The sequence below is a fragment of the Talpa europaea genome (assembly GCF_964194135.1).
Source record: "Talpa europaea genome assembly, chromosome: 12".
Taxonomy (NCBI): domain Eukaryota; kingdom Metazoa; phylum Chordata; class Mammalia; order Eulipotyphla; family Talpidae; genus Talpa; species Talpa europaea.
The window spans coordinates 6,979,661-7,006,674 of NC_140079.1; the positions used below are offsets into that span (position 1 = coordinate 6,979,661).

At 61.2% G+C, this 27,014-nt stretch overlaps 2 protein-coding genes across 3 annotated transcripts in view; one reads left to right on the top strand and one right to left on the bottom strand.

Moving 5' to 3' along the window:
- Positions 1–4,724: 4,724 nt before the first annotated feature.
- Positions 4,725–7,007, top strand: GPX4 (glutathione peroxidase 4; the record flags this gene model as incomplete). The annotated part of the gene is made up of 7 exons (XM_084250290.1): positions 4,725–4,808; positions 5,676–5,770; positions 5,858–6,002; positions 6,151–6,302; positions 6,407–6,431; positions 6,622–6,681; positions 6,758–7,007. 7 exons carry the CDS (start codon positions 4,725–4,727, stop codon positions 6,788–6,790), a joined length of 594 nt encoding a protein of 197 aa, XP_084106416.1. The 3' UTR covers positions 6,791–7,007.
- A 1,799-nt stretch (positions 7,008–8,806) lies between these two features.
- Positions 8,807–27,014, bottom strand: part of SBNO2 (strawberry notch homolog 2) — a gene marked incomplete at both ends in the record, with an annotated part of 33,217 nt that continues 15,009 nt past the window's right edge. Inside the window, 28 exons of one of the 2 annotated variants that reach the window (XM_084250538.1) lie at positions 8,807–9,309; positions 9,386–9,576; positions 9,824–9,900; positions 10,167–10,298; positions 10,407–10,499; positions 10,580–10,674; positions 11,705–11,848; positions 11,954–12,028; positions 12,241–12,349; positions 12,434–12,505; positions 12,669–12,781; positions 12,859–12,994; positions 13,567–13,698; positions 14,079–14,248; positions 14,805–14,993; positions 15,649–15,728; positions 16,327–16,424; positions 16,725–16,901; positions 17,247–17,400; positions 17,706–17,811; positions 18,167–18,284; positions 19,781–19,924; positions 20,099–20,189; positions 20,274–20,407; positions 20,508–20,662; positions 20,994–21,090; positions 21,375–21,458; positions 24,478–24,639. In XM_084250538.1, the coding sequence (XP_084106664.1) occupies positions 8,807–9,309; positions 9,386–9,576; positions 9,824–9,900; positions 10,167–10,298; positions 10,407–10,499; positions 10,580–10,674; positions 11,705–11,848; positions 11,954–12,028; positions 12,241–12,349; positions 12,434–12,505; positions 12,669–12,781; positions 12,859–12,994; positions 13,567–13,698; positions 14,079–14,248; positions 14,805–14,993; positions 15,649–15,728; positions 16,327–16,424; positions 16,725–16,901; positions 17,247–17,400; positions 17,706–17,811; positions 18,167–18,284; positions 19,781–19,924; positions 20,099–20,189; positions 20,274–20,407; positions 20,508–20,662; positions 20,994–21,090; positions 21,375–21,458; positions 24,478–24,639 (3,831 nt within the window). Of the gene's footprint in view, positions 9,310–9,385; positions 9,577–9,823; positions 9,901–10,166; positions 10,299–10,406; positions 10,500–10,579; positions 10,675–11,704; positions 11,849–11,953; positions 12,029–12,240; positions 12,350–12,433; positions 12,506–12,668; positions 12,782–12,858; positions 12,995–13,566; positions 13,699–14,078; positions 14,249–14,804; positions 14,994–15,648; positions 15,729–16,326; positions 16,425–16,724; positions 16,902–17,246; positions 17,401–17,705; positions 17,812–18,166; positions 18,285–19,780; positions 19,925–20,098; positions 20,190–20,273; positions 20,408–20,507; positions 20,663–20,993; positions 21,091–21,374; positions 21,459–24,477; positions 24,652–27,014 lie in introns of both variants that reach the window. The other variant, XM_084250537.1, reaches the window with a different exon arrangement.

A 27,014-nucleotide genomic window follows, 5' to 3' on the forward strand; every position in this document is an offset into this window, starting at 1 on the left:
GGTCAGGCCCCGCCCCCAGGCGCCCGCGGCTGACGCCGGAAGGGCCGCCCGCGGCTGCGAGAGCGGCGGTTGGCTGCTGGGCGGTTGGCCGCCCCCCCACCGGCCGTTCTCACGTAACCGTGGCCACAAGGACTCCCTCGAGGTTTCCGCCCGGCCCTGGCCTCGGGGCGGCAGTTTAGCACGCGAGAGGCGGCGGGGCCGGGCGGCGGCTCCTTAACCCGGCGCGTCGGGCCCTGGCGGAGGCCGCCGCGGGGGCTTCGCGGTCGGGTTGGGCCGCGTCCGACTAGGGCCCCGAGCCTGTGCGCTCGCGTTTATGAAACGAAAATAATAAAGTGTCGCTGAAGGACCAGCCCTGTTGGTAGGAAACGGGCAGAGCTCTTGGTGCTGATTAGATGCCCCCACCCCTTTTACCCCTTTCCTGCCCCCCAAGCCACAGCCAGCCTCTGCTTGGATACCCCACGGCCCCGCAAACTTCATGCAACGCCCCCCCAGACTGTGCTGATCTTTACAAACTTCTGCATCGCCCCCTGACGGGCTCAAGAAGGAGGCTTCCCGGTACAACCTGGGCGCCAGCTGTTATAGGGCAGCTGTGGGTGGCCTGGCTGTGGGTCCTCACCCGCGCGCTTAAAAGGGACTTATTGATACTCCACTGCAGGCACACACAAAAGGTTAATAAAAGGTTTATTTACAAGGAAAAAGTAAAGAAGGAAAATGTACAACTCAGGGAGAAAATAGGGAAATAAAGTCTTGAATGCCTCCTACCCGATCCAACGACCTGGAAACCCAAAAAGCACTCTCAGAGCTGGCCGGACGCTGCGAGCTGGCGGAGAGCCACAATGGGGGACCCCTCCAAAGCCCACATGTCTGCCTTTATACCAACCTGGCTGCTTAACCCCACCCTCAGGTCCCAGCCACCTTCCCTTTGGTGGTGACAGGATTTGGAGTTCCCAGTGTCTTTGGCTTTGGCCTGGGGTGGGGGTGGAGTCCACAAAGCCTGTATGGAATTAGCTTTAGGACATCCTTTTCCCCCCTAACACCACCACTGGCGCAGTAACTTCTTACTCAATGACATTATTAATTCAATAAATTTGATGCTAAGCAACCACAGGAACAGTGAACAAAACAGGCCAACACCCCTATGGATCCAGGGAAGACAGGTTAGAAAACAACGTAATAAATAAAGGATAAAATAGGGTGACAGTCCTCTGGAGAGTAGGTTAGGGAGATGGGAGGTATGCAATCTTAAATGGGGAGGTCAGGGGAGTGAGAAAGTTCCAGCAAAAGTCCATGGGAAGAGCTGGTGCTGTGGGGATGTCTGGAGGCATGCATATCAGCAGAGGGGGGCAGCACGTACAAAGGCTGGGCGTTGCCTTGTGTGCTGGCTACAAGGAGGCAGTGCAGGGGAGGTGAGGACCCACAGTCAGGCACCCCGTTTTGTATCGGGGTTGCTCTACAACAGAGGGACAGGTAAGAGGGTGAGATGGGGCAAATCCTTGGGGGCCTTCTTGGTTGGATTGAAATTTTGGGTTTTCTTTTTCAACCATATTCAGCATTTTGAGGGCACATCTGGAAGACTTGGATGGGCATACTGGCCAGTGAGGGTAGGATGAGTAGTGAGTGGTTCTGGTGTTCCGAAGGCAGGCCCAGAGGATGGAAAGATGCGGGGGTGTGAGAAAGAGAAAGGAGCACAGTGGTGGAGTGCAAGGTGTCATTATGACAGTGAATCTTTATTTTTTTTTAATTTTTAAAGATTTATTTATTTATGCATACAAGAACTGGGGTGTAGGCCGGAGGTGCAAGGACGGTCAGACAGAGTGGGGAGCAGAACAGAAGGATCTACTGAAATACACTGCTGAGGGGAGCAGTGGGGAGACAGGAGAGGTCTGCTGAGCCATGTGGGTCTGCTTCCTGGCTGGCCAGGGATTGAACTTGTGCTGCAGTGGCTGGCAATAGCGTGATAGTGTTATCTTTAACCCCTGACAACAGTGAATCTTTAACCTGAGTTCCCGTCCTCAGTGATAACAGGTCAACTGCTTCGAAGGAAAATACAAACCTAGAGCGTTTCCTTTCATTTCTAACTTGTGCTCCTGGAGTCGGAAGACCCAGGAAGCATAGGTGTGTGGTGGGTGATGAGTTGGGGTCGTGGAGGTGATGAACTTCCAAGGGGAGAAAATGAGGTGTTGGTGGGATACACCTGAGTTCAAGGTGAAGTTGGAGTGGAGACAAGTATTTGGGCACCATCAACACATGGTAGAGATTAGTCAGTAGCCTGCATGAGGTCACCACCAAGCAGTGTGGAGGTTAGAGACAGAGGCCTGAGCTTGGGCCAGGAGGAGGGAAGATGATAGTGGAAGGCAAAGTGGCAGAAGGCAAATGGGTGCCCACAATCTAGTTGTGTGGACGAAGGCACATTACTTCAGCTCTCTGTGCTATCTCTCTGCTCCGCTGCCCGTAGAACAGGTACAAGAACCACACCCACACAGGTGCACCTGGTGGAAAACTGTGTTTCTTAAACAGAATAAAGGGGAGGAGGTTGCCAGTGTCTGGAATCAGGTGAAGGTGTCTTGCGGAGGAGGGAAGGAATGATCATCCAGGCCACCAAGCAGAGTCCCAGCAAGCTCAGGAATGGGCAGGGGTTTAGCAAAGTGGATATTGTGGCCATGTGGAGGGCAGATTCAAGGAGAGGGTCTGGCTCTGCATGTGTGTTATGGGAGGAAAGAAACTGCAGAGCTGGGTGCCCACACGGAGAGGCAGAGGAAGAGGGTCAGGAGTTTTAAGGGGGAGAAGCAATGTGGGTGTGGGAGGCAGCCTTGTTGGTACCTGGAGAGGGGGAGAGAGGCAGAGCCCAAGGAGAGGTGGATGCTTTCAGGGGCCAGATACAGGGGGACCACCACAGAGGACCCTCACTGAATGAAGCCTTGAGACTTCCCCAAGACTCCATTCTCCCCTCTGTAAAATGGGGTCATTCTGGCAAATGCCAAGACCCAGGCACAAATCCTATGGGTGTGCACTCCACTCAGCAAGCAGCTCTGCCCCTAAGATCACCTCTCCCCTCCTCGGCTCTTATCTAACCAGCACAGGGTCAGAGGGTGGGGTGTTACAGCCTTGCCCTGGGCTGTTGTTTTGCAACCCTGAAATAATCATTAGGCCATCTTTATAGATAAAGTTACAGATTGCATCCAAAGCAAAATTGGAAACAGCAGGAGTCTTTCCAAGGCCCAGGGAGACTTGCTGGTGTAGTCGAGATACCCTGTGTCGCCAGAGTGAGGTAATGGGGGCTTCCTAAGAAGTGAAGCCTGCCAGCGGAGACACTGGGGGGCTGCTCTGGCCAGGCTGAAGGGCAGAGCCACGGGAAAACCATTGTGCAAGATGGGGATGTAGCAACCTGCCCAGGCTCCTGCTCTGTAGCTAAGCCCCCCCCCCCTCCGCCCTCGTTGGGGGTAAAAAGAGCAAGGCTCCCTAGCATGCACCTAGCCCTGGGATCCCCACCGGCCTCTTCAGAAATGGCCACGGGTGACTCCAGGAAGGCGCAAGATGCTGACAGCAGCACAAAACGCTGAAACTACCAGCCTACCCGCAGGTCAACGTCCAGGGCTAGCAGGGCTGGGCGTGGGGGTGGTGGACAATCAGGCCGCTGTGGAATCAAGTCCATGACTCAGTTCCCAAGAATGAGGCGGGTCGTTTCTACACTCCCATGGCCAAATTCCTGAGCCTTGAGGGGGAAAAAACGAAGCAGTAAGGCGAGAAGCGGAGCGCAGCCTGGTGCTGTGCGCTCCTGTGCCGGGGAGGGGGGGAGTTAGAGACGAAAGGAAACTCTCTAGGTTTGTGTTCTTCTTTCGGAGCCGCAGGCCTGTTACATCTGAGGGCGGGATCTCAGGTTAGAGTCACGGCCATAGTCACACCTCGTTCCCGCCCCCCACACCCTGCGCGACAATGGCGGGCACTGCGGTGGCGACGGCCTCGGCCACCCCTGCCTCGGCCGGGCCCAGCGACACCGCAAACCCAGTGGGCGGAGTCCGCCCTCTGGGCTTGGCCCGACTTAGGTTTTATTTAAGTCAAAAAGAAGGGCCTCCCTGCTGGCGCACGGGGTGAGGCACCGCACTGTGCAGCAATCCGCGGCCTCTGCAGCACGAAGTCGATCCCCGCGCGGCCAGGGAGCAACCCACACGGCGCGGCAGACCTCTCCTGACTCCCCGCTGCTGCTCCCCGCCTGTTCTGCTCCCCTCTCTGTCTCCGGTGAATCCTCTCACCCCGCCCCCCACCCCCGCACCTCTGGCCTGTACCCCAGCTCTTGTATGCATAAATAAATAAATCTTTGGGGGGAAAAAAAAGTTAAAAGGAAAACCCCCAGCTTTCAAAGAGCTGGGACGATTTCCTGCGAGTTCGCATCCCTCCCCCTAAGCTTCCAGCTCAAGTTGTCCCGCATTCTGTGCTGCCACGGGCAATCACCCGGATAACTCTCCGCAACCCACCGACTGCGTGGACACGGCCAGCCACCGCTGGCGAGCATGCGCAGTCTCAGACAACAACGCCTCAGCCCAGCCCCCTCACCCCGGCCTCCCATTGGCTAGCACCGCCACGCGTCCTCAGCGCCAGAGTGACTGACCAATGAGGGCGTTGGTGGGCGTGGCCGAGGGCGGGAAGGCGAGGCCCGCCGGTTCGCGTCCATTGGCCCGCTCGGCTAGGGGAGGAGCCGCCGCGTCCCCGGCGCCCCCGCCGCCGCGATGAGCTTCAGCCGCTTCTGCCGCCTGCTGAAGCCGGCGCTTCTCTGCGGAGCGCTGGCCGCGCCCGGCCTAGCCGGCACCATGGTGAGCGCGGCGGCGGCGCCCGGCCGGAGGGCCGTTGGGGTGGCGCGCGGGCCGTCGCGCGCTCGCCCCTCGGGAGCCGTCGGGCGCGGGCCGGGCGCGGGCCGGGCGGGGGCCGGGCGGGGGCCGGGCCGGTGCTTCGGGCGCGGGCCGGACGGAGCGGTGGCGCCCGGGGCGGTACCTCCCGGCGCGGCGCCGGGCAGCCGGGCCCCGTCCCTGGGCCGGCGAGCGGCAGCCTCGGCGGGGAGCGCGGGTCACGCGCCGCGGGCGTCACCGCCCCGGGGGCTGCGCGGTGGCGTCACAGTGGGCGTCGGGGCTGGGCGCGCGCCCGCGCGGGGCTCTGCGCTCGGCGGCCCCGCACGGCCGGGCACGGGGGGGCATGAGCCGCGTAGCCTCCGGCCCCCCGGGGCGCGGCGGGCGGCCTCGGCGCCGCGGCCAGTCGCGGGCCCAGCGGCGGCGCCGCGCTCCCCCGCGGCGGAGGGCTCCGGTGCGCCGCCGGCGGCGCGCGGACCCCGGGAGGAAGGCGCCCTTCCCGGACTGCGTGGGGCCGGCCGCGCCCTCGGTGGGGCGGTCCCGAGACCCGGTGTGCGCGGGACCCCCGTAACCGCCGGCCGCGCCCCCCCCCCCACCCCCCCGCCTGCTCTGGCCCCGGGCGGCGTCCCGCGCCCCTGGGGATCCCAGAGCCGGGGCGTGTCTCCGTGCGGGGAGGCGCCCTCCTCTTTCCCTTGCCCCGCGGCCGTGGTTTTCTTGGGGTGCCGCTCCACCCGGGTGCTCTTTCCCCGCGGGAACCCCAGCCTGGGCGGGTGGTGCCGGTGGCGCGGGCGGGGACGCCGAGGGCCCGCTGCAGCTCAGCCTGCCTTTGCCTTCCAGTGTGCGTCCCGCGATGACTGGCGCTGTGCAAGCTCTATGCACGAGTTCTCCGCCAAGGACATTGACGGGCACATGGTTGACCTGGACAAGTACCGGTGACTACCCGCCCGCTTGGACCTGGGAGCGGGAGGTGGAGGGAAGATCCCCCGGGTTTTGCCAGCTAACCCCATCCTGTTTTCTAGGGGTTTCGTGTGCATCGTCACCAATGTGGCCTCACAATGAGGCAAAACAGACGTAAATTATACTCAGTTCGTCGACCTGCACGCCCGATATGCTGAGTGTGGTTTACGGATCCTGGCCTTCCCCTGCAACCAGTTTGGGAGACAGGTTGGTGGTCTCCCCACGCGCCCTGGGTACTAGCAGGCGGAGGTCAGGGTGGGGAGGTGTAGGGAGGATCTGGGTCCTTTGGGGCCATCACTGGAGCTGGAGGATGATGCTCCTCCCCACTGACCCCTGTTGCCACTGCTTTCCACAGGAGCCAGGGAGTAACGCTGAGATCAAAGAGTTTGCTGCGGGCTATAACGTCAAATTCGATATGTTTAGCAAGATCTGTGTGAATGGGGATGATGCCCACCCACTGTGGAAGTGGATGAAAGTCCAGCCCAAAGGGAGGGGCATGTTGGGAAAGTGAGTTGGGGTCTAGAGGAGAGGGAGGGCTGGGTGGCGCTCCAGGTCTACGGGTGGGGTCCAGTTGCCCTGCAATTCCTCACCACTTGGTTCTTCCTTTGTAGTGCCATCAAGTGGAACTTCACCAAGGTAAGGGGGGCTGGCGGTCAGGCCAAGACTCTCCTGATCTACATCCCTTTATTCAGCCACAGCTCATGCCCTGCCCCAAAGGGATCTAGCCCCGGCCCAAATGAGCAGTGGGTGGGAGCTGCTGGCTTGCCCCCAACCCCCTCGCAGCCCCCCCAGTGCCCTCTTGCCCTGAAACGGCCTCTCTGTGCAGTTCCTCATTGACAAGAACGGCTGTGTGGTGAAGCGCTATGGCCCCATGGAAGAGCCCCAGGTAGGTGCCTTGAGGGAGCCAGCTAGGGGTGGGGGCCCTGGGGAGAGGTGTCTCTGACCTCCCTCTTCCCCCACAGGTGATAGAGAAGGACCTGCCCTGCTATCTATAGTTCCACACGTGTGTGCCCCCCACCCGAGCCTCCTGCCTGTGCCCCTCGGAACCTTCCAGCCGGCACCCATGACGGTCTGCCTAAAAACCAGCCTACTGGTGAGGCAGACCCGAGAACCTGGCGTGCACCTCTGCCGGAAGAAGGTCCCTCGGTCTGGCTCCAGGCTCGGCAGCTGCACCCCACTCCAGCTGCCTTGTGGGAATAAAACACACAAATTAGCCTACTGGGGCTTCCTGCCTTTCTGGAGGGGTGGGCAAGACTTTTTACCCAGGACCTTCCTGGTTCAGGGGTAGGTGTTATCAGCTTCCCAGGCTTGGGTGATGGGGTGGGAAGTGGAGGCCCCCTGGGAGTTCAGCAGGGGCTGTACTGCAGAGGTGTGGATCTGGGTGACTTCCTAATCTTTGAGGCTCAGTTCACTGGGCAGGGGCTAAGCCAGCCCTGAAGGTAATTCCTTTGGCTTGGTTGCCTCTCCAGGCAGGGGCCTTACTCCTCCAGGAGGCAGCTATTCAGGGCCCCCGAAGGCCTCAGTCTTAACCCAGTGTGCCCAGATGGAGGGTTGGGACCTGGACCTGTGGCTCTGCACACGGGGCTGGCTTCAGTCTGGAGCTTCCCCAGGGGAAGCAGGCTGCTGTCTGCAGTCCCCCAGCCTGAAGGGGCTGAAGGGGCTTGAGGTCATGAGGGGTACTAGTTGCTGCTCTGGTGGGGCTGTGGGCACTGCCTGCAGCCATGGTGGGGGCTGAGCCCAGTTGCTCCGTGGGACTTTCAGTACTCCCAAGGTCAGACAGGGAAGTTCTGGTTTCTGCCCAATTCCACGGGGTAGCCCCTTTCTGTTTTTGATAGAGGCCAAGCGTACACCCCAGGGCTTCCCAGAACAGCCTGGTGTTTGCGTCTGCCTTCCAGGAGGGCCCATTGCTGGGGCCCTCCTGTTTGCTAGAACAAACTCCTGAGAGGATGCCCCATGAAACGGGCACAGAGGCCATGGTCCCAGGAATGGGTGTCAGCACCACCAAGTGGGTGCACACCCAGGTTGGTCTGCTGTTTCTAGATGCTAGGTCTGACCTTCCTGTTCCTGGCCTGGCTTGCTGTGCCAGGGCCACACCGTGGAGTGGCCCCTATGGTGGGGATGGGCATCACTTCACTGGACAGGCACGGGGGTGGGGGGGTGAGCCCTTGTGATGGAGACTGAGCGGTGGTACAGTAAGGCGTGGGCCAGAGGCTGGGCAAGGATCCAGCAGGTTTTACACACCCCACTCTCACTCTCCAGGGCTGGGCAGTCGCCAGTGTCCCTATGCACACCCCCCGGAAGGGATGCACAGTGGCATCCCGCTCTCAGCTGTTCCCACAGATGGGAGAAGACAAGACAGAACGTAGTGAAAAGGCACATATATTTAAAAAATCTCTTTACATATATACATTTAAATTCGTTATAAATACATATAGAAACCAAAGGTCTGTCCACCCCACCAGCTCTGCACGGAAGAATTCGGGCCGGGTAATAACTTAAAGAGCAGAGAGAGCAGGGGGAGTTGCATATATTAGTAGGGGATCTGCCCCATGGAACCCCTCCTAGAGTCGGCGGGGCCCTGAGCACCTGGGGTTTCCTGAGTTTCCAGCTCTTGGGGCCACCCAGTTTCTCAGATTATATAGGAGTCTGGGCTTGACCTGGCCTTGTGAGGCAGGTGGGGTGGACACACCCAGTCTGGGCTTGGAGGGCAGGAGAGGCACAGAGGGTGGTCCCCACCCCAGCCATGGGGCCTACACACACGGTGCCGCCCAGGCACTGGACCCATCCTTATCGGCCAAGGCCCTGCTAGTGGCGCCGGGTGGGGAAGGCACTGCAATGGAAGCCTTGGTAGGCTGATTGAGGGGTACCTGGGCACCCCTTCCTCTCAGTAGTCAACAGGGGAACTGGGCCTCTGCTCACCACCCTCGGGCAGGAGGGAAGGGCGCGTCCGTGCAGACAGGGCACCTACTACAGATAAATAAGTTTCGTCTGGGGAGGATATGGCTGTGGGCCTAGGAGTTCGGGAAGGGAGGGCTGAACTGGATGACGCTCTGCCGCTCTAGGCCCCCGCTGACCCCCGTTGGCAAGCCTGCAGTCCCTGTGCCACCCCCCAGGGGGGCAGGGGGCTCTGTGGGTGGCACTGTGTTGGGAGGGCAAAACATCTCCCTCAGCACCTCCTTGTAGTTGATGTCACAACACTGGTTCAGAAGAGCTGAGGGATCGGCTGGGGCAGGTGCAGCCAGGAGCAGCCCGCAGGGTGTGGTCCCAGGCGTGGGGTCCAAGGTCTGCGGAGGGAAGGCAAAGGGCGCCGGCGGGGGGAACGCCTGTGCAGGTGGGCTGTACGTGAGGTCCAGGACCTCACCAGGGCCACAGGGCAGGGTGAGCGGGTGCGAGGCAGGCGGCGCTGGCAGTCCAGGGAAACCTACGCCCCGTGTGTTCTTGCGCTTGACGTCGGCATCCATGCGCTGCAGCTCCTGCAGCACGTGGGGCACACAGCCCTCTGGAATCTTGATGCCTGTGACCATGCGAACACATGGGTAAGACCCTGAGCCTGCACCCCCATCCCCACCCAGGGCACACCTACTGCTCACCAACTTGCTTCTTCTTGTCCTTGGTCTTGAGACGCACGATCTGCAGGTAGCTACTGTTGGTGACGTCAGCCATGACGGTTGCTATGCGGCCCCACACGCGCAGCAGGGCCCCGCACAGCATGTAGTGGTGCCGCAGTCGCAGGCCCTGCACGCAGTCCTTGCCCTCCTGTACCACCCGGCAGTGCCGATTCCTGTGGAGGGAGGGGCAGCGGGGACAGGGTGCTCAGGGAACACCCAAAGCCTGCGTTCCGCATTGGCCCCCTCACCAGAAAAGATTGGCTTCTCTGCCTATCTCAATTGCAGAACCACCTCGGGAATCCCCGGATACCTAGATACCAATGCCACGCACACCCCCTACCCCATGCCCTCTGCCGAGTGGGGACCATCCCTCAGGGGGCAGCCCAGAGGGCAGGGCAGGGCTGTCCGCGCGGTGCTCACCACAGAGTGTGGCTGCAGTGTGTCAGCGAGAAGGCGTAGGTGCTCTCCCAGTGCTCCCTGGCCGCCTCCGCCGTCACCTGGGGACACAGCCACGTGAGACGCTTGGTCGGGCCACCCGCCCACACTTTACAGGCCCGAGTGTCCCAGGAAGCCCACTCCTTTATCTGAGGCCCCATCCTGGTGAGCAAGTGGGCCGGGTAGGGAGGACTGGCCTGGGGCTGCAGAAGCCTCGCCAGGGAGGGCCGCCGCAGGGGCTACTGGAGCACAGCTCAGGTCAGAACCTCTCAGCTGCCTCCTCCCGGGGCCCTGCCCGCTTTCCCAGTGGGCCCGTCCCCACCCCTACCGGGTGGAATTTCCGGCACAGGCTATCCAGAGTCTCCAGCTGGCTCTGCCGGCCAATGTTGGGCTTGTACACGGTGAAGTGTTTGCCGCGGTTCTGCTCCGCCAGCAGGCAGCTCGGCTTGTTGCCACGTACCTGGGCAGGGGTGTGGGTGAGGCTGGGGTCCCCATGGCTTGTGTGTGGGACCAATCCCTCCCGACACCCTATGGCCAGGGTCCTGTCCTGGGGGCACAGGTCACCCACCTTGTAGGAGAGGTAGAAACCGTCATAGTCGCCTTTCAGCTCCAACGACCTGGCGTATGCCTCGTCCCACTTCATGCCGCGGTCCACGCTGATCTGCCAGGGCACGCACACGTACAAATTAGGGGGCAGCTGGGCGCCAAGCCCGGAGGGCTAGGGGTCCTGTGTCCACTCACCTTGTAGAAGACAACCTGCCCGTCCTGCGGGTGCCCGGGCGTCAGGAACACCTGCTGGCTCTCTTCGTAGATCTCATCGATGCCGGGAGCCAGGTCTGGGGAGGCCAAGCAGAGTCAGCTACTCCAGGTTCCGGGTAACCCCAAATTCTCAGGTGCCTGACCCTTGTGGGCCCAGTACTCTTGACGGCCAGTGGCGCCTCCATTCAGGGGGTCTTGGGGTTCCCCACTTGCTGGCCATTCATGCCAGGCATGACCACAACCAGTCTCAGTGGCCCTGCTCCGCACTGGTTTGACTGGACATCAGCAAACTACACCTGACACTGATCTCAGGAAGACAATTACACAGTCACCCCTTCACCGAAGAGCGGTTTGTACTTTCACCGCCATGTCTGGGGTTAGTAGTCAGAGGCCGTCTGGCCCCTACAGCTAAAAACACAGGCTCTTGGGCCTCCCTGGTGGCGCAAGGGTTAAGACGCAACCTATGAAGCTGTCCGCAGCCACTGCTGTGCGAGTTCGATTCCCGGCCAGTCAGGGAGCTACCCACCTGGAGCAGCAGACCTCTCTTGGCTCGCCCGCTGCTCCCCTCAGCAGTGTGTTTCAGTGGATCCGCCTGTTCTGCTTCCTACTCTGTCTCTGGTGAGTCCTCTTGCCCCCCAACCCACACACCTCTGGCCTGCACCCCAGCTCTTGTATGCATAAATAAATCTTTAAAAATAAATAAAAACATAGGCTCTGGCTCCCTTCAGAAAGAGGGTTCGCTGACCCTGGCCCTTGGGCGCATCAGCTGTCTCCTGCAGTACCATGCTATGTGCTTTATATCTACACAAAACTTCCCAGAAGGGGGGACACCTGAAAGGGAAGCCCTGTGGCCCCCCTTTTATAGCCCCAGAGCCTCGCTGAATCTCCATGATGCCCAAGTCCTGCCCCTTCCTGGGCTTCCACTCCTGCCACAGGCCTCAGTGCCCCCATCTGTGGGGAGGCGGAGTTGGGGGAGCACAGCACCACATGGGCCATCCCCATGCTGGAGGCTCCCCCAACAGCCAGTGTCCTGGTTACCCAGTCCTGCCCGACAGCGTTCTGTGAGGTGGGAAGCCGGCCCCTCGCCCCCCAGGCCTGCAGGCTCACCCAGGATGCCCATGTCATATTTGCCCTCCTTCTTGTCCATCTCAATGAGGTGGTCGAAGGTGTCGGAGAAGTACTGGAACAGCGCGTTCTGCTTGTGCACCTCCAGCCCCAGGATGCGGTTCAGAAACTTGGTGATGGAGCAGTCTGGCAGGAGGGCAGGGAGCCTCAGGCTGTGTGGGAAGCTTTGGGCCCGCCCAGCCCACCTGGGAGGAGGGAAGGGCCCACGAGGCTGCCGTGCAGGGGACTCACCCTTCTCCACGTCCAGGCAGCCGGACCTGGATTCCCGCCCGCCGATGCCAACCGACATCAGGCTCTGCTTCATGTCTGCAAGAGGGAGGGGCTCACAAGCTGTTCCTCCACCCACCGGCCCCCCTCACCCCTACCCCTGGCGGTCCCCTTGCCATCACTGTCCCCTTGGTGTCAGTGTACACGTAAAACCAGTGTCTATAAAGCCAATTTACAAATCCCATCACCCCAACTGCTCCGGGCCTGCTGCCCTGCCCCTCAGTGGGACCCTCCATGTGCCTCCAGCTCACCTCTGAAGAAGGCAGCGTCCCCTCCAGGATAGCCCTGGGGCAGCGGCACCTTGTTCTCTGTCTGGCTCAGGATGGTGGCAAGAATGCAGCTGAGGGCCCGGGCACCGTACTGCGGGAAGACGGGGAGGGCCAGTCAGAGGCTGAGCTTGGCACCCCGACCCCTCCCACCCAGTCCTCCCCATGCCCTGGGCACCTTGTTCTCAAAGTTGTACTTGCTCAGGTCCCGGGACTCAGTGGCGCGGCGGTCCCCGTGGGTCAGAGCCCCCTGCCCGGGATGGGGGAGGCCATCACATGTGTCCCATGCTCCTCCCTGCATCCCACCCCTCCTGGGCCAGTCCCCAGTCAGCATCCCCTCCTTGCGTCAGCCCCCTGCCCCAGGCCAGCCCACTGTCCCTCGGGCCAGCCCGTCCACCCCCACCACAGCTCACCAGGCTCTCCAGCCGCTTGGCTACGATGGAGGCAAACCTGCGCTCCCCAGCCAGCTCCGAGATGAGGAAGACGTACTCCGGTGCCGAGACCTGGTTGGACCGGTGGGTCCGGCCTGGGGGCAGAGGAGGGTTCTCAGGGCCATGCTCTCAGGGACCCGCAGGGCCGATCTGGGGTGGGAGCAGAGCTCACCAAACTGCTGGATGGCACGATCTGCACTCCAAGGCAGTTCCAGCGTCATGTGGACCCGGCGTCGCTGGTTCTGGACCCTTCGGTCAGCTTGGAGGGAGACGCCAGAGCTGGAGGCCTCGGAGATGATGGCCACGAGCTGCACAAAAGTAGATGGGATGGTGAGTGGCGGGAGCCGCCCACTGCTCCGTGCCATGTATCCCATGCAGCGCCACCTGGGTCCCTGGGTCAGTGACCCACACAGCAAGTTTAGGCACGTGACCCTGGGGGAACACAGGTGGACTCAGGCTGGAGCCTGGACCACTCCCAGGCCACTCTGAGGGCATACCTGCCCACCCCATGTCACATCAGCTTTCCCATGCCTGCTCCGCATAGAGCAAGGTGGTGTATGAAGGGTAGGCATGGCCAGGGAGGCCCATGGGCCCTCAGAACACAGGTGTAAGCACACAGCACGCACATGCTCATGGGTGGTAGGCACACAGGCACAAACCCACACCGTGTGCAGACACGAGCGTGCATGACAGCAGAGGCCCAGCAGACTAAGTGCTCCGTGGTTCAGGGTAACACCCATAAGCTCCCCGTGCCTTGTCACCCAGGGCCCTCCTGGGCTCTATCTCCCAGACCCAGGTGCATGAGAAAATGGGAGCCCAGTAGTCACACCCCCACAGCCACCAGTCCCTCCATTATGGCCCCCACCCCCAAGATCCCCACCTTTTCCCCGCTCATGAAGCGCTCCTTTTCCCTGAGGTTCACGTGGTCGATGGACAGGCCTTGCTCCGCCCTTGACTCAAAAGCCACCGTCCCGTTGGACCTGGACACTACACGGCCCTTCCTGCCGGTCATCTGTGGCCATTTCAGGGAGCAAGGGGATGACTGTCAGCCAGTGCGGCCACTCAGTGGCTGGTCACCTTCTGCCTCAGTTTCCCCATCTTCCCACCTGTACCCTGGGTTCCGAGGTATGTGTGGTGAGCTGAGGACCTTGGGTCAACAGCTTGGCCTTGGGTCTGGGCTCAGGCTGCCCACAGGGCAGATGCAGGGATTATACTAAGTCGCTTAGAGCCACACAGATCAGGGGAAGCCTATGAGAGGGGCCCTAGTCAAGGGCACAGAGGTGAGGGGGAGAGAAGGGACCCAGAGAGCCACACACTGGGGTGTGGGGAGGGGGGCACAGAGCCTGGGCCTAGTGTGTGGCGGGGGGTCTGGGTGTCAGTGACAGGACTCACCTCAGCCACCCGCTCGGGGCCCCCCAGTTGGTCGATGAGCTCATCCAGGGTGTTGACTGGCAGCTCCTGGCCCAGCGCCCGAACCTTGTCCAGCAAGTCCTGCTTCAGCCGCTCCACCCGCTCCAGCACACCGGGGCCATGCAGGTCCCGCTGTGGGGGATACAGAGGGCCTGTGGGGGCCGGGGTCAGGAAGGAACAGTCAGCCAGGGCTCGCAGCCCTGCCGGCAGTGGGACTCAATCTTGGGCCATGAGATTGAGGGGATCCATGAGGAGTGGGGGCCCACTGGGGGTGGGGGGCAGCCAGATGCGCAGGAAACACCGGGACAGCCAAGGACACTGGTCAATGACTTTTCTGTGCTTGTTCCCCCAGATCAATGTGGCCCCGCTCTGTACCCCAGTCCTGGCTGTGTGACCTCAGGATAATTGCAAGCCCTGAGCATTGCATGGGCCCGAACACAAGGAGATCATGGGCCACCCTGGACAACCCGGCCAGACTGGGGGAGTCTGGGTGGGCAGGACAGACAGACGTCAGAGTGGGATGAACAGGGCAGACGGGAGGTTAGGGCCGGCGTGCGCTCAGCGGCAGGACTGGTGAGTGAAGTTGGTGAGGTGAGGGGTTGGGAGTGCTCCTGACCCCAGGCTGCTGGGTGAGCCTTACTCGGCCTCTCACCAGACTCCTCTGATCCAGAATCTCCCCACCTGGGGAGCCCGCTGGGAGGAGCTTACCGCGCTCCTCGGCTGGGAACCCAACGGCATCCACAATGACCACATCATCATCTGCCAGGGACTCAGGGGAGGAGTGGAAGTCACTGTCCAGGCCGGCGTCGGACTCCGTGCTGCTGTCGTCACTGATGCGGATCACGCCTGGCTCACATGCCAGCCGGGATGCCTTGGCCCCGCGGCCCCGTGGCCGTCCTGCATGGAGCGAGGGTCCGTGAGGCCTGGCCCTGTTACACCAGCCTGCGGGACGGGCTCAGCGCAGCTCCCCAAGAGGGGAAGGAACTGTCTGGGGACAGGCCTTGCCTGGATGCTGGCACCACCTGCTCTAAGCCCTTTGCTCCTCTTGCCTTTGGCTGCCCTCCTTGGTCCTGCACTGGGCTAGGGCCTGGTGCAAAGAGGTAATTTTAATGTCCCTTTCTGACTGCTGGACACAGTAATGTATCCTCAGGAGGCACCCAGGGAGGCTACCCACTCAGGGGCCATATATCACACTGTTGCTATCAGCACATCCAGAAGGCCGGTCCCAGGAGACAGGAGGGGGGCGGAGTGGGCAGATGGGGTCTCACAAGGTGGACAGACCCAGCTCTTGGGGCCCAGCTCTGGATCCCAGTCCTGGCCGTGTGACCTAAGGTTAGTGAGCCTCACTTCCCTCTATGAGCTGATCCTTGGTCTTTGCCTGGGGTGGGGGTCAGAGAAGAGCAGGGGGCACTGGGAGTGAGCAGACTGGCAGGCCGAGCTAGGGACGCACAGAAAGGACAGAGACTAGACAGAGCGCGAGCAACGAAGTGGGGAGGAAGTCCCAGGGGGCCGCAGCTTGGGTGGGCCAAGGGCAGGGCAGGTGGGCGCTTACGTTTTCTCTTACTGCTGACTCGATCCCGCTTCCTTTTGGTTGAAGGAAAGTGCTTCTGAATCAATGACAGAAAGACACCCCTGAAAGCAGAAGCAGAGGTCCTTCTGAGCATGGGGTCATGCCACAGGGCTGGACACCGTAAGTGGTGTGGGGGCCCTGTGTGTGTCTGCACTGGGAAGACACCCAGCAGTAGCGGGCAGTCACGGGACAGCCCGGGGAGCAGGGAGGGGATTTCTGTAGCAAGGAGGAGCACGTGCTGGACTTGGAAGAGGATCTGGGGTGAGGAGGAACAGGCAAGGGTCCCCATGCCGGGCTGGCTCCCATAGGGGGTTGGACACAGGCAGGGCCAGGCCATTAGGTTGGCCCCCAGGATGCACGAGTCTCTTCCAGGATCACTTAAAAATGGGGCCACAGGGGCCCCCATGGTAGCCTGGGGGGTTAAGTCTCAGGCTATCACCACTGCGGCCTGAGCTCCATCCCCGCCAGGGAGCTGACCCCAGTGTCCAGCAGACCTCCCTGTCTCCCTGCTGCTCCCCTCAGCAGTGTATCTCAGTGGATCTGCCTGTTCTGTTCCCTGCTTTGTCTCCGGTGAGTCCTCTCACCACCCCCCCCACCTCTGTTCTACGCATAAATAAATAAAAATAAATCTTAAAAGGAAGGGGCCACAGAGTCACTCACTCGGCTGCCGAGACAAAGCAGTCGAGCTGCCCGTCCCTCTCGTCCAGCACTTCGCGGGTCCGCGCCTCGCCTGTGGACTGCAGCCCGATGACCACACACTACAGTTTGGGGGGAAGGAGTGAGCCGGGCTCAGGGGCTGCTCCCTCACCAGCCTGCAGAGTGGCCCCGAGGGGCCCACAGGGAGGCGCCAGGCCCAGACCCACCCTCTGCAGTGGAAACCCACGGTTTGCCTCCACTGTCCCCATCCCGGGCACGGGGCTTGCTCTCCACTGTGAGAGGGAGAGTCAGGTTCCCAGCCCCAGGCTCGACCCTAGCGCAGAGAGGGAGAGGCCCAGTGGCCTCAGCCCTGGCCACCACCGGGGGATGAAGCAGACCCCACTCCCTGCCTGCTAGCTCACCTTGTCCCGGGCCAGCTCCTGGTGGGCCAGCTCCACCAGCCGCTGCACCTTGGCGGCCACACACAGGTACTTGAAGAAGCGCTGGTGGGCCGACCAGAATTGGCCCCACAGGGACTTGCGGGACTCCAGGCCGATCCAGTCCGCCGCCTGCTGGAACACGCTCAGGGCCTCGGCCCACTGCAACGACACACCACCGAACTCGCTGCTGCTCAGGCCAGGGGGGCCTGCCTGGCCTGGGCTTGGCGCATAGGGGGGTAAGCAGAACCACAGGGAGGCACTGCCTGTACCCCAACACTCGGGGACATTAAAAGACCAAATCGTGTGCTGACAGCTCCATGGTGAGAATGGCATAGGCCACCCGGCACAGGGGGAAGTGCCCTTCACTTTTTGGAAGCTCTTTAAGCACAGGGTAGAGGGTGCTGAGGGGTGACAAGGGTGTAATTCCAAGCAACTCCAAAACTCAAAGAATGCACATTGTCCACCAGTCAGAGACCCCCAGCCCCCACACCTCCACCCACTCACCAACAGAGCCGCGCGGTTGTAGATGCGCTCAAAGGCCGGGGCCAGGGGGATCTCCTCAATGCGGAAGGTGACCCCAGAGAAGCTGAGCTGGCGTGCGATGTACATGCCACTGACCTTCATGTCCATGGCCACAATCTCCATGGCGCCCACACCCCTGTGGACATGGACACAGGGTCACCTCGGCACTGGGCAGACCCGGTCAAGCCTGAACTGGGTCCCATGGAGGGATGGAGCAACTCTGGGGAGGAGCTGACACCCCCAGCCGAGGCCAAGAGGGTGAGAAAGGGCCAAATGCATAGAGACCCTGGGGCTACCAACCCAGGGAAAGAGGGGGCTCTGGCCCCTAACAGTGATGGGGAGGGTGGAACAGCTACACCTGAAACCAGACCTTGGCATGTGAGGGGCAGGAGCCCCATGGGTCCCTTCCAGCTCCCATCATGGGCAGGGAAGGGAGCTCACCTCTTCTCAATGGCATGCAGAAACTCTTCAAAGGTGCGGAATGGCGTGCCCTCACCCCAGATGCCGAGGCGGCTCATGTAGATCATGTTCCGTGGTTCAGAGGCACCTGAGGAGGACTCTATCAGCTCTTCCAACCTAATGGGGTCGGGGGTCTTGGAGACGACACAGCCCCACAGTTGGATCAAGGGCCAGGTTCAGAGGCCCAAATTGACTAGGGGTATCAAGTGGCTAGAGGCAGTTGGCAGAGGGGAAGCCCCTGATAGGGAGCGTGAACTCCTTGGGCCAGGTTTCAAGATGCTACAGGAGCCAAGGTAAATTGGGGTGCAGGCTGGCAAAGCCAGTGGATAGCACATAGGTCACCCCCCCAATAGCTGCACCAGAGCAGACATCACTAATCAATGGCAGCACACAAGATGAGACTCCCCTCTATCCTGGCAGCTGCAACCCAATGTGGCCCTCACCTGTGGCACTGGCATAAACCACCCTGGCTTGAGGCAGCTTGTTCTGTAGGTCCAGCACAGCCTTGCCCATCTTGGTGGAGCTGGCGTTCTTGGCTTTATGGCACTCGTCAAACACAATCTGGGAGGCGTGGGTTAAGGATGGTTTTGGAAAGCTGGCAGTCCCAGGACCCACACTTTCCTGGTAGGGGAACTTGGCGAAGCGTGCTTAGAGATCACCGAGACCTAGGGGCATGTAAGGCCACCCGGCCCAGCAGGACACAGTCTCTAGGCTCCCCCACAGTGCAGACTAAAATGCGGCATGTGAGGCTTCACAACAGACTCACAGTCTCAGGGCATCAAGAGAAGCGGGCCTGGCCAAGAGGGGTGGCTGTGTCCACTCAAGGCCCCACTGAGTGGCCGCCGTGGCAGCTGGGTATTGGGTTCGGTCACAACTGCACATGAATCTATAGCAATCTGTTTGAAAATCCACACTGATGAAGCAAAACAGAAGACATAGAAGGCCTTGACATTTTAAGGGAAAAAGCAAGTTATAGGGACACATGCCTATCGGGTAGGCACGCACGGGGGTCCAGAGGGCCTGCTGGGAAACTGCAGAGACACATGTTGAAAGCCCAGGTTTGTGCTGAACACACAGCCTCCAGGGGACATCGCTCAGTGTGGTTAGCCTGTCTACGTTTTGTTCTGTGACACACACGAGGCACTAAAGTAAGTGCCTCACACAATGGTGAGTCTGTGAACTCACCCTTGTGAACAAAAAGGACACACCGGATCCACACTCCCTTGTCAATGTCTCGAAGCAGGAGCCAGAGGGAAATGCTGGGTGGCCTTGGGGGCAGGTGACCCCACTTCCTTGACCACTCCAAGCAGACAGAAGGGATGAGGGGCACCCTGGGAATAGCCTCATTCCAGAGCCAAACATAACGCAGAGAGGTTGGAAACCACTGTGGGATGGCACGCCAGGGCCGCCTCAACGTAGGGGCTGGGGGAGGATGGTGTCCACCAAGCCCGGGGCAGCGCCCCTGCTCTGAAGTCGGAAGGCTCCCCCCAGGCATCTGTGCAGACTCGGGCCTGGCGGCGTGTGCGGGCGAGGGGAGACTGAGGACTCTCAGGAAGAACACTGCTAACAAGAAAGGCGAACTCCACCCCGGCTGGTCTTGCTTATACTTCCTGCACGTTGCTGCTCCACAGACTGACGGGGCAGAAGCAGCACTACTGAGCTCTGGAGGAGGAGGCAAGGCAGAGTCCCTCCCAGTCCTGGCACTCTGCTCTGGGTCACTGGCCCAATTGGAGGCAGTGTCAAAGGGGAAGGGATATTCTGTGCTCTCACACCTCCTCCAGGGGGCACCGCCCCGCCGTGCCAGGCCAGTGACGTCCAGCCAGCTGGGGCGGAGGGCCCCGGGATCACAAGGACAGGTGACTCCCGCCGCCGACGCTGGGCCTGAGCCTCTGAGCCCTGGCCGTTCCTCTGAGGGGGTCCCACACCCGGGAAGTCCTCACACCTCACACTCCTTCGCGCCTCACCCCCTCCTGCCCTTCTTCTCTGGCCCCATCCCTCCAGCACCTCCCCCCACCCCCGCAGGCCCCCGCCTTGCTCCCCACGGCCGGTCAGGATACTACGCCATCGAAGTCCTCCCCACACCACTCCAGGATCTGCCTGATACGCGTGCGGTGCTGCCCACCAGCCTGGCTCTCGCCGATCAGGGATGAGTAGGTGGCAAAGAGGATGCCCTCTGAGGTAGTGTTGTCACCATACTTGATCTGCGGGGAGAGGGGCATGCAGAAACGCACAGGGACTTGTGGGGGAGGCCAGACCAGGGGCGCCGGGTCCTTGGCATGTGAGGAGAGGGGAACAAGGCGTGCCCACCCATCCTGAGGCCTGAGTTCCAGCAGCCCACAGGAGAGGAGAGGGGGCCAGCAGAAGGCCCCGCCCACCTTGCTCAGCGCGTGCACCGAAACGCCGGGGGCCTCGATGTCCCGCAGGTCACGCTCTGCATCATACTTGAGATCGTTGGACACGCTGAACCTGGGGTGCAGGTACATGGTGGGGGTCAGGGCCCTGTTCCCACCCACCACAAACAGGGGGTGCGGGCGCAGGGCAGGTACTCACCACAGGGACTTCTTCCTGCCCCGCAGGTAGTTCTCGAAGATGATGCCGGCCACCGTGCGGCCCTTGCCCACGCCGGCCCCGTCGCCGATGAGGAAGCCAGCCCGCTGCCCACTGGGGAGCAGGACCTCGTGTTGCTGCGGGTTGGAGGACGGAGGTCAGGGCCTGGGGGGATGCTCCTCAGGGGTCCCACCGAGACCTGTGTGCGGGATGGGACCAGGTGGGAGACCCGGGTACCTGACAGGCATAGGTGATGGCCTCTAGCTGCAGGGCGGACAGGGCCCCACTGTCCGAGGTGGGCAGGGCGAGGGTGTAGGTGATATCCGGCGGCGGGACACTGGACAGTGTGCTGGTCTCCACCACTCGGTCAGGATGCTGCTTCCCGATCTTGGCTGAAGGGGTGTGGCCAGGGGGAGGTCAAGGGCATTGCCATGGGGAGGAGGGTATGACTGAGGGGCAGGGGCGCGCAATGGTTAGGGTGCTAGGATCCGGTGTGGGCCCAGGGTGAGAGGGACCCTCTGATGGAGGAGGGCAGGAGCGGGGAGGGGCTCAGATCCATAAAGACCTTGCTGGGCCGAGGAGAGGGCGGCTGGCTTTGTTTCCACCCTGCTGGCTCTCGGAGTTTATATTGAAGCGTGGACTAGGCCCGTGATCTAGAGTGGCCCCAGAGCCACCCGCAGCTCCCACGCCTGCCTTCAGCCCCAGCGGGGAGGGCACACTCACACTTGGACGGCACGTAGTCTGAGTAGGTCTCCGTGTGGCCCAGCTCCTCTGCCTCATCCTCCTCAACCTCATCCTCCTCCTCGGGCTGGCTCTGAGACTGAAGCTGGAGTGTCAGGCAGGGGTCAATCCTGCCCCTCCCAGCAGCCTGCTTCCCCTCTGCGGGGGGACCTGGTCTGCCAGCCCAGAGATGGAGTGATGGGGACAGAGCCTGCCTGTCCCCCAGAGTGTTGTATCCCAACAACCATCTGTAACACAGGCAGTCCCTGTCTGAGCAGCTGAGGGTCTGGCACAGAAGGTGCCATGAGTGTGTGCGGCCCTCCCTACTCCAGGACCTTGAGTCCCCAGGACAGGTGGGCAGGGCTGGGGAAGGGGTGAGCTCACCTGATAGCTGACAAGAAGTGGGGTACTGGGATGGGAGAGCACGGGGTCCTCGAAGCTTGCAAAGGGTCCACTGGGTGGGAACAGCTGGAGGAGAGATGAGAGGGGACATGAGCAGGGCAGATGTGGGGAGGGAGTGCTTGGAAGGGCCCCGCCCCACTTCCAAGATGCTCTCCATGCCACCCTCAGCCTGGGCCCGCCTGCCTCCTTCCTGCCAGTCTCAATGAGCAACAGGCCTCCCCTTCAGGCACAGGCAGAGGACAGGGACTAATGGCTGAGACCTACTGTGTGCCATACACTCAGGGAGTGTGGTGGATACTTGGGGGGTAGAAGCTCCCCACTGAGCAGGGAGGACAGGACAAAGCAGCAGGAGTGTCTCAGGGGATGGGCAGGCAAACCTGGGGCCCTCCCCTGGGCTGCTTGGCCCTCTGATGCTGGCATGCTGGCATGCTGGACCCATCCTGCTAGACCCCAGCACAGGGGTTCAGGTCATGAGGTATACAGGCGCAGAGGGGCTCCTCCTGCTGTGGGGGAGCCCCCTGAGGTGGCGGCTACTCTGCAGGCATACCCATCTTGGGGATGACCAGAGCAATGACATGGGCCAGACACAGTCCCAACTGTGCTCCCCAGGGAGACTGAAGGCCCAAGAGTCTCACCCATCAGGATGGAGAACAGGAAGGGCAGAGCCAGAGTCCCTGTGGGAAGCAGGTCAGCCATGGGGGGACTGTGGGTCAGTCATAGTGGCACAGCTGCTCACTGCGCTGCTATAAGTCCAACTATGCCCAGCCCTGGCACCTGTCACTCACGCTCCTGGTTCCCACCACTGACCCCAGACTGAGCCAGTCCCTGTGGCTCAGAATCAACATGGCCTTCAGAGCCTGCAGGTGGGCCAGCACAGGAGACCCAGATCCAGCCACAGCAGAACTGGGCTCTCAACCTGCCCACTCTTGGGATGCACAGCCAGGAAACGGCAGGCTGAGCCACCACACCGAAAAACTCATCCGTGCAAAATGAACCGGAAGTGGCAGTCACTTCCAGATCCCATCCCCGCCAGACCCACATCCTAAGATCCCTGCAGGATGTGACCTTAAGGACCAAGTTTTCACTCATGAGCCCCCAATATGAATGTTGTTTCTGGTCTGGAGACCTGGAGCTGACGGGGGTCTCACTCCCATGGAAACCGACTTGATTTTCTTCACTTCTACTGCTTTAAAACATTAAAAACACAGACAAAGCTTTTTTTTTTTTTTTTTTTTTTAAACAAAAAGGATGACGAGGGCCTCCCTGGTGGCACAGGGGTTAAAGTCTCAGTGCTATCAATCTATCGGCAGCCACTGCAGCATGAGTTCGATCCCCAGCCAGGGAGCTGACCCACATGGCGCAGCAGACCTCCCCTGTTTCCCCGCTGTTCCCCTCAGCAGTGCATTTCAGTGGATCCACCTGTTCTGCTTCTCACTCTGTCTCTGGTGAGTCCTCTCACCCCACACCTCTAGCCTACACCCCAGTTCTTGTATGTATAAATAAATAAAAATAAATCTTTAAACAAAAAAAGAGATGATGAAAGTGAGGTTCGGGGAGGCTAGAAACCTATACTTGGCTCCCTCCTTTTAAAAAAATTAACAAAGCAAATAAACAGTCCAGGTTCCTGGAAGGCTGAGTCAGGGTTCCTGGAGGGTGGTGAGGCGTGGAGCACAGGCATTGAATTTCAGATGCCCTCCAGCACGCCCCGCAGCCGCCCATGCCTCACATACTCTTCCCTGAAGCCAGGAGTGGTCCCTGGTGAGACCCGGGTAATGCCACCACCCTCACTGGGCCCTGCTCCCAGAGATGGGACAGCCTGGCTCAGCCATGGAGGCCCCAAGGCAGGCCTCCCAGGGCTGCTCGGACATTTCCCATGCCCTGCAGACCCCAGGCTGGGCCCCAGGCCCTCCGGGTAGACACCCTTCGGTGGGCATGCAGGAGGGCAGTGGAAAAGGAGCTCAGGCCCCTCACAGAGGCGGGCAGGTATGCCCCCATTTGTATTCATTAGTGTGTGTGCCTCAGGCAGTGCTCCTCTCAGTTACCAGACAAAGAACATCCCCTTGCAGGTCCTGAGGAGCCCCCAGACACATTTCTAATGTCCACCTCTTGGAGAACCTAGAACCCCGGTTCCATCTCCCAAAGCCTGGGGGCCTCTCATCCTGCAGAGGACTCTGGAAAGTCCTGGATGGGGGCTTCCAGGGCCTGCGTCTCCCTCACCAGATGCCCCTGCTGCCCAGTTCTGGGAATGTGCTGGAGTCTCGGCCTGGCACACCAGGGTACACTGCTCACCTGTGACCTTTCTGGGTTGGCTTCACCTGCCCTGGGCCCCGCCACCTCCCTGCCTCTCCCACCATCTCCCTGGGTCCACCACGAGCAACATCAAAGATACACACCAGGGCCTCGGCCCTGGCAGAGAGCAGGCATAGCTGCTCACTGTGCTGCCATAAGTCCAACTATGCCCAGCCCTGGGACCTGGCCCTGCCAGCCTCACGCTCCTGGTTCCCACCATTGACCACAGAGTCGGTGGGCTCGGCCCTGCCACCAGGTCTTTGCCCTCGTGTCCCCTTAACCTGGCCTGCTTGGTGATACCTCCTCCAGTCCTCAATCATACAGTGTGTATCCAGAAGGACCCCTATACCCGTCCCTTCAATGTGACTTTGTTTCTCTAGCCCAGGGACCTCCCCCTTGGTCTGTGGACTTTGGGGCTGGGTCTTCTCTGTAGGGGGGCGTCTGGGCAGTGTGGGGTTGAACAGTATCCCTGGCTCCACCCACTCGCTGCCAGGAACACACCCCGCCCCGTGACTCTGGGCTTTGCCTAGTGTCCCAGCGTGAGCAGCAGTGACCACTCTCCCCCGCGGGGCCTGGCACGGAGCAGGGCATGGGAGGGCTGCGGATTGAGGAGGCTGTGGGCTAGGAGGGGCTGGCCACGGTGGGACTTGCCCCTAGGAGAGACGAGGAGCCCGGCAAGGGAGTTTCTCTGGCCCCTGCACTTTCTGGGCTGACACCTTCATCTGGACAGCCCAGACCCGTGCAGCCCACGAGGGAGCCCTGGACGCTGCAACCGCTTGGAGCTCCAGGCACTGACCTTGTCAGGCCCAGTGGGGCCGGTGTTCACATCCCAGATGGTAGGCACCTGGCTGAGGCTATCGGCAGGCAAGTAGTCATGGGTGTCTGCGATGTCTGAGAGGGAGTCCACAGACGAGGAGAAGATGGAGGCAGGCGAGAGTTCTTCGAGGTATGAGGATTCCTGGAAGACAGGCCGGGTGAGGGGCAGCCATGCGGGTGTTTGCCGAGACAGCACACACCCGGCCCCACACGCACTTTAACCAGGATGCGCCTTGCAGACCGGACGTCCCCGCAGGAAGGTGGCCCCAACGGACCCTTCTGCTGCCCGCCATGGGCGGAGCATGCCTGGGTAGGCTTACAGAGAGCCTGGGTGCACCTGCATCCCACCATACTAGTCAGGGCACTTCCTGGGCAGGGTGGGGTCTGGTGGGGTCCACTGCGGGGACACCGAGGAGGAAGCCCCCAGATCCCAGGCAGAAATTACACCCACAGGCCACAGGCCTCCGCCGTTGGTCGCCAAGTGCACTTGTGTTCCACTAGACTGGGGGGAGGCAGAGACTGTACTAGGCTGACCAGTCAGGATCTGAGGGATCTGGGGCCCTAGAATTCAATGGACTCTGGGAGAAAGGGGATGCACCAGTGCACCAGGCCTGCTACTCCTCAGCAGCTTTCTGGGGGGAGGTGTCTCTGCAGCTCCCAAGTTGCCATGAATAGCTCCAGGCCTGCCCCACACGCCCTGCCCACAGTCTTGTTTCTCCGGCTCACCTCCCAGTGATCCAAGTCCGAGTCAGATCCCTATTTCTGGGGGTGGGTGGTGGCATGTCTGGGTGATACCTCCCTGCTTTCTCAGGGCTTTCAGCCGGGACACTGGCCCACAAACACTCCTGCCTGAGGTGGCTCAGCTCCAGGGCACTGAGCTGACAGCAGGTCGGGCAGCAGCAGGTAGTGGGAGGATAGGGCTAGGGGTCCCCCTGCTGGCCTCTCAGGGGATAGGCTCAAGCTCAGTCTGCCCACCGGATGGATGGGATAGTCCAGTGCTGGCTGCGGAAAGGGGGCGTGTGGGAAAGTCCAACCTCTGCCTATCTGGCTCGTGTGACTTTAGGGGCCTTGACCACGCGAACACCTCTTGCCTGGCCGGAGGCACCTGGCTACTCGTGTGAGGGGTAGAGGCAGCTGATGGCTTGAGTCAGTGGGGATGGCCGCTGGCTTCCATCAAATACAAATACAGCTCTGACCACCAGATATCTCTGCCCACCCCACCACCAGCTGTGGAGAACATCCCTTGAAGAGAATGGGGCTGGACCTGGCTGCCTGGACAAGTCTAGGCGAGGAGGCAGACACTGCCGGCAGGATCGGCTCAGGCCCAGGCGCTGGCTGGTAAGGTTTATAAAAGTTCTGAGGTCTGAGATGAAGGCAGGAGAGGAACACCAACCCCAGCAAGAAGGGGCATGCCTCATGGCCCCTGGGGCCCTCAACACCCTCATGGAGAGTCCAGACACTCAAGCAGCCAGAGCAGCCCCCGGGGGGAAGCAGGAGTCGCAGTGGGTATATGCCCTGCTGACGCCGGGGGCCTGCTGAGGGCCAGGTCTGGGAGCCCCACCATCCCTGGGCAGCTGGACTCAGAAGCGACTCAGCCTGAGTCTGGTGGGCCACTCAGGGAAGGTCGGGTCTCAGGAGCTGGTTGGTGGTGGTTCCTGGGACTCAACACAGAGCAGAGACCCCAGTGGCCTGGCTGGGGTGGGGCCCACACAGGCAGAGGCGGCCTGTGTCTACCAAACTCCACGCTCAGATGTGGCCCTCCCAAGGGCACACGCCAGGCTGTTCAGAGTGACCAGCAGCCCACAGGACCCCACGAGGTGGCCCTGCTTCCCCGAGGCAAAACAGTCACGAGGCGGGGGGGGGGGGGGGCGGTGGTGGTAGGACTTGGCGAGGATGGAGGAGGAAGGGTGGCAAAAGCGGGGTGTTCAGGGGGACCCCCATGCCTGTGTGGGTGCACTGGGGCCCTTCCCAAGAGAGCGGAGGAAGCTCGCAGCACCCAAGCCCGAGCAGCCCTGGGCCAGAGGGGCCGTCAGCTTCAGAGGGCCAGCTGGGTGTTCAGCGTGGAGCCCTGACGTGACGGGATGAGGACACGTCCCCTCCGAGGTCTTCCCCCCAAACCCACCGCCCAGTCTGACCATGAGAAAAACACTAGAAAGCCCAGACCAGGGTGGTCCCATAGGACTCCAGGCCAGGGCCTCTCACAACTGCCCGGGCGCCAGAGCAAGAGGCGGGGGGAGACCGCCTCAGCCCCAAGGGCCTCAGTGTCCCGTGGAGTCCTGCTGGCCCCGGACAGGGGAGCACCCAGGGGAAGCTGGTTGTTAATGACGCCTCGATGCTGGTTTCTGAAGGAGCTGGGGGTGGGGTACAGGAAATTCTTGGAACTGTCTTCACAGAATTCTGAAAATCTAATGCTGTCCTAAGCTATACTGTACATTAAAAACGTGGGCTCTCTCCCCAGTCTGTGGACACCACATCCACCAGCTGCCCAACTGCCAGTGGCATCCTCCAGGGCCCCTA